Below are 12168 nucleotides of genomic sequence, written 5' to 3'. Positions count from 1 at the left end.
AAACCTAATGTACTTGTTGTGTATATCCTCTGCCCGACACAGCCGGGAGCTTGATAAGAACAGAGGGGCTCGTAAAAGTGTCCAACACAGTGTTTTCTTTCCTGTTGAAGTCATCAGCTGCTGTTGAGCCCTGCCCTGTTTTCCACAGACCTGCTCCATCTGTCAAACTCAACCTCTCTTCCTCCTTTTCTCTGCCTATTTTTGTTTTCTTTCTCTACCCCAGATATCGTCCATGAGAACCTGAAGATGGGGTCTGATGGGGAGAGTGACCAGGCGTCGGGGACTTCGTCTGATGAGGTGCAGTCGCCCACGGGTGTTTGTCTGAGGAACAGAGGGAACAGACGCATCTCTGCAGAGGTGGGTTTTGTTTCTCTCTATTCCCAGACTTTTCAGTGTCCTTGCATAGCCCTTTGTGCTTTTTCAATGGAGGAGAGCATGTGAGTCACTGGCAACTATTAACAAGCTTTGACGTTTGAATATGTTACTGTTATGAATCATAACACATTTATTCTAACCTGGCTTAACTGTTCAGCCTCCACTTTGTCCATTGAGGTATGTTTTCATTAATTCACCGAAAGGCAAAGGAATATAAGCATTTGACCTTTTATTTCTGTGAGGAATGGCATTACAGCTTACAGCGTGGGCGTATTCTGGTAGTGTGTCATGAACATGCAGAAGTCGCAGCAGCCCACATAATCTTAGCAGGACACACGCACACATATGCACACATTGACTCCACATAGCGTACTACTGAACATGACAACTGTTTTACAAAGGTTTCACAGTGGCCACCACCTCCGCTCACTCAACCCCCTTGCTTACTTTCTCTCCCTTACGCACACAATCACACAGAGTCAGTAAGGGGCAGGCAGATTCTGACATTCCTCTGGTGGTTACATAATGTCAACATATTATGGAAAGACTTCTCGCTGTGATTATTATTTTTTTGTTGTTGTTGTTGAGGGATTTCATTTTACCACAAGCATTTGTTTAAATCCAGGGCGTGTGAAATACAGCGCAGTGTTATTATCTCAAATTCATAAAGTTTAAATGTTTGAGAACAAAAGCAAACCACTGTAAAGCTGAAGTTGTCTTGGCTTGCACCACACGACCACGCCAGAGTTTTACTCAGCAGAGCATATGGAAAGACAGACGTGCACACGAATGCAGAACCAGATCAAGAGTGAAAGCTTAAATCCAGCTGGCTCGTAGGGACACATGAAAGACAGCGTGAGGTGAGAGGAGAAATCACGCTGCTTTATCTTGAGGTAACAGATAAAGTGAGCTCAGTGAGGTTTTCTGAACTTTAACAGATTTCTGACATTGACTTGCATCATGTTATTTTCTAGGTTTAGGTTCCAGTGGTAATTAAGGGGGGTCAAAAAATGGCATCAGTGTTTGATGCTTCTTTCATTTTCTTTTCAACATAATCAAGAATATTTTAATTATAGATTTTCTTTTATTAGCTTGAATTTTGAGACAATCGGCATCGGCTGATGCCTGTGCTCACAAGGCCAATAATGTCTGCAGACACAGTCCTATACTATAACGCTGATCATCCTGCTGTAAACAATAGCCAAAATGTCCTTAGTCACCATCATCTTTTCTAAATAATTACACTTTTCTCCCACCTAAAGCAATGTATTTTTCTATTTCATTAATTGATAAAATTCCATCTAAAAGATGTTTCTGGCTAAGATATCCATGTATATTAGACTGTAATGTGCATGGAATAATGGAATTATTAATCTGCATTATATAATGAACATGGAAAAACCCATTCTGTAATTACTATTAGTAATTAAGTAATGTAAAATACTGTACATCTCAGCATGTGCTTTATATAACTTAAACAGTCAGAATCTTATTATTTAGCACAAGTTATGACTTGATGTTTGGATTGTACTTGAGCATAATCTTAAACAATATCTGACACTGTGAGATTATCTCTCTACACCAAAGCGAAGACTTGGTCTCTTCAATCCACCTTAATGGCTACTAATGGGATTTGAGGATGTACCATTGACCTAAGTCTGTACAAGTCACTGTCCAGTTTCATAGTGAAAGTGAACAAGATAATGACATTCAACTTCTCCCCCACAGTTCTATCTATTTACTTTAAGTAAGTTTAAAATTCTCAAACTTAGAGAATTAACCTAACAAAAATGTGTTTGGGGAAATATTTTTGTAATAATTCATCATCCTGGTGATTTTGTTTCCAGTTTCAGTTTCATCATTGTTTTTTTGAGCCTTGAATAATCTCCATTCTTTCAATATCTACATTTTCACATGCAGGTGAAGATAGATGTTTTCAATGTCCAGGGATTACTGTAAAATACGGCCCATCCTACAATCCCATCAGAAGCTATTATAGATGGGTTAAAGGGACCTGGTCTTTGCTGTGTATTAACACACACACTGTAAAATTAAGTATATTTTTTTACCTGAAAAATATGATAATATATAATGTAAAAAACAATCTGCAGCATTTAACAAAAATAAAGGACATATTCTATTCTATAGCATTCTTTTTAAATCATGTTGTACTTTTGATGTGTGGTTGATGTTGACATCTTGCCAGCAAACCACATGTTGCACAGTACCTGCTGGGTGATCATGCCAGGAAAGATCTTGTGATTGAAGAACACACACAGTGACAGTGTTTATTGGTTGGTTTGATTGCAGAATCTCTGGGGCTTTACAAGAATATACCAGTAACTACACAGACAAACCGAGCATGCAAGACCCCTTAAATGTGTGATTAAGCAGCTTACTCAGTTTGGGGCAACCCACACACAGAGACATGACACATCACCTCTTGCTGTGTATTGAGACTCCGCGTAACCCCACACTTCCTGTGACTTAAAAAGTTCATTTTGTCATAAGCACATACAGTTATACTCAGATCCTTTCTCACACCCCAACAAACACAGTGTGCATTGTTTGGTTCTGTTATGAGCTGCATGATTGACCACTGGGTTGTTGTTGATGAAGTGATCCAACAGCAAAATCACTGTGTGGTTTCATTCTTTGTGCTGATGTGACACTCAAGAGGGAGGTGTAGGAGGAAGAGTGAGGAAATCCCTCCGTCTGTGGTCAGGTAGGATTGTACTTCTCTCACTGAAGAGGAAGCCGTGTTTTGGGATTACATCACAAGGATTACTGTAATACGGTCCAGATGGGCCCCTGTTGTAACAGATTAGGATGGGTTGATTGGACAACTGGAGGGGGGGGGGGGTCCGGTGATGGATGGCATCGCTTGCTCTGGGGACAAACCACCAATCCTGAGCCAGCACACAGAAACTATAGATGCTACATCATAACAGCCGAGCAGTTATTTATATGACTTCTGCAGTGTGAGAATTGGCAGCTTCTCTTTGTCTTATGACAGTAAAATCAATAGACTAGGAATGTAAAGATATATCGTGAGACAGTTTAAATCGTGATACAAATATGTGAAGATTCAAATTTGTGAGATATAAAATTAATTGTGGTATCAAAGCACAAAGACTCCATTGTTAAAAGAAAAGGAAATAGGCATTGTTTTGTGCAGTTTATAACCATCCTCAGAAATAAAAAGGATCCTATAATTTGATTTAAAAAATATGAGAAACTATATTTTGTAGATTTAGTCTTTGAAATAAATTGTTTTTAGAATTTATCTTCAATATCTTTGTTTAAAAAATTGTTAGGTTTTATCAGTGTTACCTCTGAGTGAGTGGAAGTAGATTTAAAGCAGCTAGAGAGAGAGAGAGAGAGAGAGAGAGAGAGAGAGAGATTAACAGTAATCTAACAAATAGAGGAAATGCATGATGGGAAGATTCCAGACGTTTTGTGAGCGTGTGTTTTTATTTTATGTAACAAGTCATTAGGATCATGCTTTAGTACTTTATTGCTCTGGGAAAGACTTTACCCCGAACTCTTAAGGGAACTCCACAGGCAGCCTTTATTGTATTCACGAGTCCGCTACACCAAACTGTATAGACACATGGTGCTACATGTGTAATTATACACACACATATACACACTGTCCTCTCTGTTGACCAAAGAGGCCTAAAGCTGGCTGGTCCTTGCAGATTCTACTTGTTTACTCTGGGTTTTTGCCATTTTGTTGTCAATCATTGGTATTTATCCTGAGCTTACGCTGTTTACTGAGGGTTTACTTCACGGTTTTACACCCTGTTGACATTATTTTTTAAATTGAGTTTTCTGTTGTTTTTATCTATTTCTGTGTGTGCGCATGCAGGACTTGAACAAACGTCTGTCCCTGCCGGCCGACATCCGGATACCCGACGGTTACCTGGAGAAGCTGCAGCTGAGCAGCCCTTCCTTCGACCAGCCGCTGAGCCGACGCTCCCGCAGAGCATCACTGGTGAGATGGATAGAGAACAGGGGGAGAAGGATGGGAAAAGAGGGGGACACTGGTTAGAGGACAAGAAAGTAAAGAGAAGATGATGATAAGACAGAGGTGAAAAATTTGAAATTAGCATTACCTTGTGGTTTTCTTGCCACACTCAACAAGGTGGCAAGAAAAGTCCCTGCTGGCTACACAGGTGAAGTGCTGTAGCTGCTCAATTACTTTATTGTTAAAAGTGTCACACACCCCTTATTGTTGAGCCCTGCTTCATCACAGTCCTGCTCATTGATTTTCAACATTGCCCGTAATGGTCGGATACACCCACAGTTATTAAAGGAAGCGCTACCAAACTGTCAATTCAATGTAGTGAAAGAGAAACTACAAAGTTTCCCTGAGAACATTTTTCTTTTTAAAAGCTGGAGTGATAATACCTTCGAACTGTGCTTATGTAATTGTACAATACTTGTTGCCCACGTCTGAGAGCGAGAATTACTGATTTGAGGATCAACAGCAGAGGAGAGTCGCACAGAAATGGAAATGGGAAGGCTATCAGGGAGGGGCTGCTGAATACAAAGATAGCTGTGAGAGCTCTGTTTCATTTAAAGACAACTAGAAACGGAAGTGAGAGAGGAAGAGCTCACACCTTACACTAGCTAACCTCATCCTCTCTGCTGTCATGTCTTTACATTGCACCTTGACATTCACTTTGTCAGCAGCCTCAGTAATTGGGTTGTGGTTTTACTTTGAATGTACATCTGTCAAAAGCAGATCAGAGAGAATGTATGAACTGCCTCAGTCCACTGCATCTGCATGCACACTCCCCTGCAGAGTTGTTCAGAAAGCACTGAATGGCTTTTGCTCAATATGTGTTCAACATGTGGACAATCTGTGAGCTACTTGGACTTCATGCTGTACTGAGGGTCGATTTTAAAGTCTGGTGAAGCTGCCTTTTGTTTTTACACTCCTAGTTACTGGAAAAAGCTTTCCTGAAGACTCAAGATGACCTAAGACTCTCACTTCCCTTAAAAGCTGCCTTTCATAATGAGTATTACATCTTAGTCACTTAATAGTTTGTATGTGCACTTTTTGTAGCTGAGAAGTTAAATGTAACATGCATTATTTGTATGACGTACATTAAGGCAGTTACTAATAGATGACTGTCAGAAAATAGTGAAAATAATAATTTCCCCACATCCCAAGATAATGTACTTAGACAGCTTGTTTTATTCATTTAATTGTTTTATTCAGTTTTCTATCATACATGATAAGGAAAGCAGCAAATCCTGACATTAAAGAAGCTGGAACCTGCAAAAGAATATGACATTTTTGCTCAAACAAATGAGTAAAAGCAGTTCTAAAACACGTTACAGCTTTCCACTGCGTAATAAACCTGCTTTATAAATAAAGTTTGCCTTCCCTTCCCTATAAACAAACACATTGTAAAAGCCAAAAGCCAACAGTCCTTTGTCACAAGAGATTAGCTCTGATGTTGGTTGGGGGGGTGTGACCTCCTTACACCCCCCCTCTGTTGCTGTGAGGCCGTCATAAGGATTTGCCGTAGTGTCTGTAAGCTTGTCACTGCTAATAAAGACACCACGCTCATTAATGCTGTTTGTCCTTTTCTCTCCTCCAGTCAGAAATTGGATTTGGGAAGTTGGAGACCTACATCAAACTGGACAAACTAGGGGAGGTACGTGGGAGTGTGTGTTCGCTGTTAACCTTGACTTCCACACAGGTGTGGATGTTCTCATTGTGATATAACTCGTACTTCCAGAGTTTACTTTTAACCCCTGACAGCCTGACTGTGCTGCATCAGTCTAGCTTCTGAAACCTTTCCTCACCTCTTTTCCTTCTCCTCCTCTCCTCCAGGGCACATATGCAACAGTCTTCAAGGGGAGGAGTAAGCTGACAGACAACCTTGTGGCGTTGAAGGAGATCAGGCTGGAGCATGAAGAGGGGGCGCCATGCACAGCTATCAGAGAAGGTATACGGGTTCAGCGTTGCACCAAAACCCTCATACGTTTCCCACAGCTGCCTCCAGTTAGATTCAATGTGGATCCAAGTGTTTTATAATAAGCAGCTGTCTAGTTTTTTAAAATTAATCCTGGGATTTCTCACCATTTAAATTTTAATTTAAAAACAGAGCTCCAGATAATTCACCTTTATTATAATTTTCTGATGGTACTCTTTCATATTGATGACATTATGTGGCACTACAAAAGTTCCACTTAAAAAAACAAACTTAACTCTACCCATATTCTGTTCAACAGTTTTACAGAGAGCGCAGTGCAGTGACACAGCAGAGCTTCTACAACATTTGTCATGTTGTAGAAGCTGAACTGTGAATGGGGTTTTAGCATGAAAAGGAATTGTAAGAAACTACAGCAGTTAAAAGTTCGAGTTCGAGTTTACTGCTATAACCTATTTTAACCAATTTAAAGTTGTACTGCATCTACAATATTTACACTGAAACGTTAATGAGCTTTTGAAAAGGCGTCTTTGTTCAGTAGTTGTGGTTAGTTTTGAGTGAGGATTTAAGAGCAACTACAGGAGAGAACCAAAACATGCAAAGTTTTATAAGGAAAACAAATCTATGAGGCTTTTCTTTGTATATGATGTCAGACTTTCTAAGTAAACCTTTATTAGTGCAAATCCAGAGACGAGTGTAATCGCATCCTCACTGTTACAGCTGTCTCTTTCTTCTCCTCTAGTGTCGTTACTGAAGGACCTGAAACACGCCAACATTGTGACGCTGCACGACATCGTCCACACAGACAAGTCGCTCACGCTGGTCTTCGAGTACCTGGTGAGACCAACAAAACCTCTGACCTCACTTCCTGCACGACTCACATATTATTCTGTGCATAGATGCTAAAATAAATATATTTTAACATCATTATTATTCATGACCCTCTGCAGAGACGAGGATGACAACACGGGAGCACAACAGTTGGTGTGCCTGTAGCCTTTCTACTCTGTTAACGTCCCCTCTCTCTCTCTTTTTCTCTCTCTCTGTTTCTCGTCTAGGACAAAGACCTCAAGCAGTACATGGACGACTGCGGGAACATCCTGAGCATGCAGAATGTCAAGGTGAGCCTCCGCAGGCAGCCTGCTGGCCTGGCCAACTTCATCAACTGTCACACTTTGTGGCTACTGGTGTCAACACAAGAAATGCTGTTAGTGTGCCCCCTGGTGGAGGAGTGTAGACAGTGGAGGGGGAAAGTGAAATGTGTTTTCTATTTGTGTATTTTACTTCTGTTTGTGTTGTTTGTGTGCATTTTTTAAAAACTTAGTTTAATGTATCTTTGAATAGGAATGAAAATACTTCAGATTGCATATTAAAACTCTGCTTAAACATTTTACTCTTATTAATAATCTGTATTGCAGGTGGATTTGGATTTATTTATATGTGATACAGCAGCAGCATCTGTAGCATAATAATATTTTTTATTCAGCATAACTATCTGAAAAATTGCTGATGTAAAATATTTATCTCCCCAGATCTTTCTGTATCAGATCCTGCGAGGCTTAGCGTACTGTCACAGACGCAAAGTCCTCCACAGAGACCTGAAGCCCCAAAATCTGCTCATCAACGACAGAGGAGAACTCAAATTGGCTGACTTTGGTAAAAAAAAAAATAAAACTTACATCAATTATTTATTATTAAGATTAAACCTATTTTGTGTGATAAGTTTTAGTTCAAATGAATTATCTACCATTTGGATGATAAGCGACACCTTTACGTTTCTGAAGCTGCGTTCATTTATATTTTTAACACTGTGTGATACAATTGAGCCATATTAGAGAAATGATGAATATTTGAGATCTTGGAATGAAACGCTTCGTATGAACTTTTAATAAATGTGTCCATTGGATCTGTTTTTATTTCTCATATTTCTGCTCCACAGGCCTGGCAAGGGCCAAGTCTGTGCCCACTAAAACATACTCTAACGAGGTGGTAACGCTTTGGTATCGGCCTCCCGACGTACTGCTGGGCTCCTCCGAATACTCCACACAGATAGACATGTGGTGAGTGGGCCTCGCTCAACAGGGGTGATTACAACTGTTAGAACTGAGTAGACTCCTGGCTACGCTTTCTCTTTACGTCCACATGACTGAGCGCAGTGAAGGTGCAGAGGCAAATATAATCCTCAAGCAGAAAGAACTCCTCTGATGAATTTGTAATTTCTCTAGCCGCTTCAGTGATTTTGTGGTATAAGCACAGACGTTTGGAGCTTCTTTGATTGAATTGATGCTCTTATGTTGAGCAACTTATGAAGCGAGCAGCAGACAGGTGTCCTAATCTACAGCGAAGAGACTTTGATGTGGCACATGGCTGTTAATGAACGCGCTCAAGCTGTTGTGGAATTTAACTCCGAAAGGTTTCTCTTAAACTTCAAAGTGCCATGCTGCTTTTCTCACATACATTCCTGCCCCTTCCTTTGATATTTCACTCATCAGACAGATTGAAAGTGGACACTTTAATGTATGATTCAGGGAGTTTGATCCAAAAAGTTAGTGGCAGTATAAATACAGGAGAGCTGTTGAGTTGAATTGGTGTTAAAACTTCGGTCAGACCTAATCCCTCCTGTCTGTGTCTTCTTGTCAGGGGTGTGGGCTGCATATTCTATGAGATGGCTGCCGGCAGGCCGCTGTTCCCAGGCTCCACAGTGGAGGACGAGCTGCACCTCATCTTCAGGCTGCTAGGTCAGTGGTGCCCCCTGCTGACAGGGAAGCACTCAAACTTTTAATATGATCCTTTAATCGCATTAACCCTGGCACGTAGCCCCTGTGGCAGTGTGAAAAGCCCCTCCAGCTGCCATGATAAAAAGCCTCACTCTAACAGGGTCGATTGAATGTCCCTCTACAGGCACTCCCACAGAAGACAGCTGGCCTGGAATATCCTCTATCGACGAGTTCAAGTCCTACAAGTTCCCCAAGTACAAGCCCCAGCCCCTCATTAACCACGCACCCAGGTGGGAAGGAAAACTTGTTTTCTGGACATCTGCTTTTTCTTCCACTGTATATGGATTGTCCTTTTTTATTTATATTATGTACTGCATCTTATCAAATGTTACATGATTTTATTTTAGATATTTATATAGTAATTATACACTTTTACAGTTTCTTAACACTCCCTCCCCACCTCTCTTATTAGCCCTCTAATCATTGGAGATGGGAATGAGCAAATGTTTCAAAACACACCCAGGTATAAGAGCTTCTACTGCATGTAGAGCTTTTTAGTTTTTAGAGTTAGACATTAATATTATTGGTTTGTTTAGTTAGGAGTGTGTGCTTTGTGTCACTTCCTGTAAGGAAATCCTGTGGAATAGTTGACCGTTTCCTTCCTTACACTCGTCAGCATCTGTGCGTCACCCCACCTCTACTGACCTCTCTCTCTCTCTCTCTCTCTCTCTCTCTCTCTCTCTCCTGCTTCCCCCCCTCAGGTTGGACACAGATGGCATTGACCTGCTGATGTCATTCCTAAAAGTGAGTGTTGCTGTATCTGCCAGGCATGATTGTGATGTTAAAAGCAGTGTGACACATTTTGCAGCTATGTTAGGACTGTATTTTTGGAAAGAAGCGCATCTAGGCGGGCCAACACATTCACATGCAATCACACAATGCTGACCCCATTTTTTTTTTCGTTCTTTAATGACTTTATGTTTCTGTTACTTCCCCCGGATTTCAGTACGAGTCGAAAAAGAGGATCTCTGCTGATGAAGCAATGAGACAGCCGTACTTCAGGAGCCTGGGGCCACGTGTGCACACACTGCCAGAGAGTGAGTAATGAAATGGCAACGCAGTAATGCAGACTTGGCAGGCTCCACTAGGTACAACTTGAAGGATATTGCCGTGTACTGTAAGGATCGGTTACAGCCAAATAACAAAGAACACTATTCTCCTGGCAAGATGCGATTTCTGTTGCACTGACTGGCTCTTTATGTCTGCCAGGCATATCTATATTCACGCTGAAGGAGGTCCAGCTGCAGAGAGATCCCGGCTACCGGAACTCATCGTACCCTGAGTCAGGTGAGGGATAATACAAGTGTGAATACTTTTGATTGCTTGTGTTTACACAGTGAGCCAGAGGTTTTTCACTCTGTGAGGTAGAAAGATAGGATTTAGTGGCATCTAGCGGTGTAGTTGCAAACTGCAACTGCCGTGCTTCACCCTCTCCTTCCAAGCACGGTGAAGGGGAAACTAGGGTGGCCGTGAAACGCAACAAAATACGGCCCTATCCAGTGCCACTGTTTAGTTAAGTAGTTAGTAAAGCCTCGAAGCATTATGGGAATTGTTCTTCCATAAGTCAGAGCCTGATTATCCCCTATCTCGTCTGGGTGGACCCATAGTGTCTAACTTTGAAGTCTCCCGCTGTAAACTCTAAAAACCAGAATCATTTATGCTTCTTCTTTGTTTTCCCTCAGGCAACGGAAAGAGCAGAAGACAAAGCATGCTGTTTTAGATTCTTCGGACTGTATTTTTTTTATTTTGGAAGGATCTCCTAGCTGTACAGTCTCGCCGATGGATCAGTAACTTGAGATGAATGTTGGCATGGAGCATCATCATTGTCATCATCCACCCCCCCACCCCCCCGAGACTACTTGGGGAAACCTGTGTCCACAGTGCGACCGACCCCCCTTTGCAGGTTTGGCCTGAACCTGGCCCAAAAGAGACATTTATATACTGTACATCTATATTTATTGAGAAGAGAATTTGCTGCTAAATACAACTACTGTCTAGAATTCTAACTGGCTCAGTCACTTTAATGAGTACATGCAATGTGTATAGATTTTTAATTATTTTTTTTCTTTTTGAAGTGGTATTTTTAGTGATGTTTTTTTGTCATTATTTCCATTTTCATACATACAAAACTCCACCTCATAGCTCATCAGTGTGTGTGCGTGTGGATGTGTGAGGCACAAACAGAAGGATGTTTCTGTAGCAACTCAAAAGGGTTTTGATTTTCTGTCTCTGTTTCCACAGTGCTGTTCTCATGCTGCACTCATCATTTATGACCATTTATTCTGAAGGTTTTTGAGGCTAGCTTCGGTGGAATGGATCATTTTATCCTAACTGGAGGCTTATATGAGAGCAGTGCTGCCAAACTCTGCAAAAAAAAAAAAAAAAAAAAGGATCACATTCTTGTCAGATGCTGGCATATCATTCCAGGATGCTGTGGTCTTGTCGTGACCAATGAACAAATGCAAGGGGGGAGGGGGGGCAACATGGAGTTATTAACAAGGGCATTATAGGATTAGTTACGCCTCTTTACATTTTTTAGAAAATATTTAACTACAGTGAACAACCTTCTCATCCTTTTCCATCTCACCTAACTATTATCTCCTCCCATCTGTTACAAAGAGGAGGTGCAAAGTGAATTCCCAGTGTTGAAAGCTGCCTTTGTGCATTACAGATGTGTTCTCCTTTCTGCCATTCCCATCTCCATCAACTTTAGACATTGATCCTTTTTTTTGATTTTTAGGATTGCCTCCATCATTGTGTTGCATGCCTGATCGGTTGTATGAGGAAGCACACAGCCACTGAACTCCTAATTCAGGGAGCACTAGCTATAGTCCTGCCCCTAGTGAATCGATACTGAGTCACAGTCTGTTTAACAGTGTTACAAGAGATGTTTTGTATGATATTCTTTAACTTTATTTGTGAATAATTGTTATTGGTGTGGGATTTTCGTTGCAGATGCCCTCCCATATTTGAGCTTTTTTTTTTCCAGAGTAAAGAAAATAAAATCTAAAGTTTAAACATAAATCTTTTGAACTGGTTTTGTTTCGCGTGTTGTACATTTTTTT

At 40.9% G+C, this 12168-nt stretch overlaps 1 protein-coding gene across 2 annotated transcripts in view; it reads left to right on the top strand.

The window, feature by feature from the left end:
* The window catches only part of LOC127352909 (cyclin-dependent kinase 17), a 29103-nt gene extending 16976 nt beyond the window's left edge, over positions 1–12127 (top strand). The window contains exons 4-17 of one of the 2 annotated variants that reach the window (XM_051381756.1): positions 224–357; positions 4247–4372; positions 5991–6047; positions 6227–6341; positions 7069–7163; positions 7385–7447; positions 7859–7982; positions 8266–8386; positions 8967–9064; positions 9228–9333; positions 9805–9847; positions 10050–10140; positions 10313–10390; positions 10786–12127. In XM_051381756.1, the coding sequence (XP_051237716.1) occupies positions 224–357; positions 4247–4372; positions 5991–6047; positions 6227–6341; positions 7069–7163; positions 7385–7447; positions 7859–7982; positions 8266–8386; positions 8967–9064; positions 9228–9333; positions 9805–9847; positions 10050–10140; positions 10313–10390; positions 10786–10823 (1289 nt within the window). In that variant the 3' untranslated portion in view covers positions 10824–12127. The other variant, XM_051381757.1, reaches the window with a different exon arrangement.
* The last annotated feature ends 41 nt before the right edge of the window (positions 12128–12168 follow it).

The sequence above is a fragment of the Dicentrarchus labrax genome, unplaced genomic scaffold (assembly GCF_905237075.1).
Source record: "Dicentrarchus labrax unplaced genomic scaffold, dlabrax2021, whole genome shotgun sequence".
In the NCBI taxonomy this organism is placed as follows: domain Eukaryota; kingdom Metazoa; phylum Chordata; class Actinopteri; family Moronidae; genus Dicentrarchus; species Dicentrarchus labrax.
Note: the sequence above shows the minus strand (reverse complement) of the source record. Positions and strands in the feature narration are given on the sequence as shown.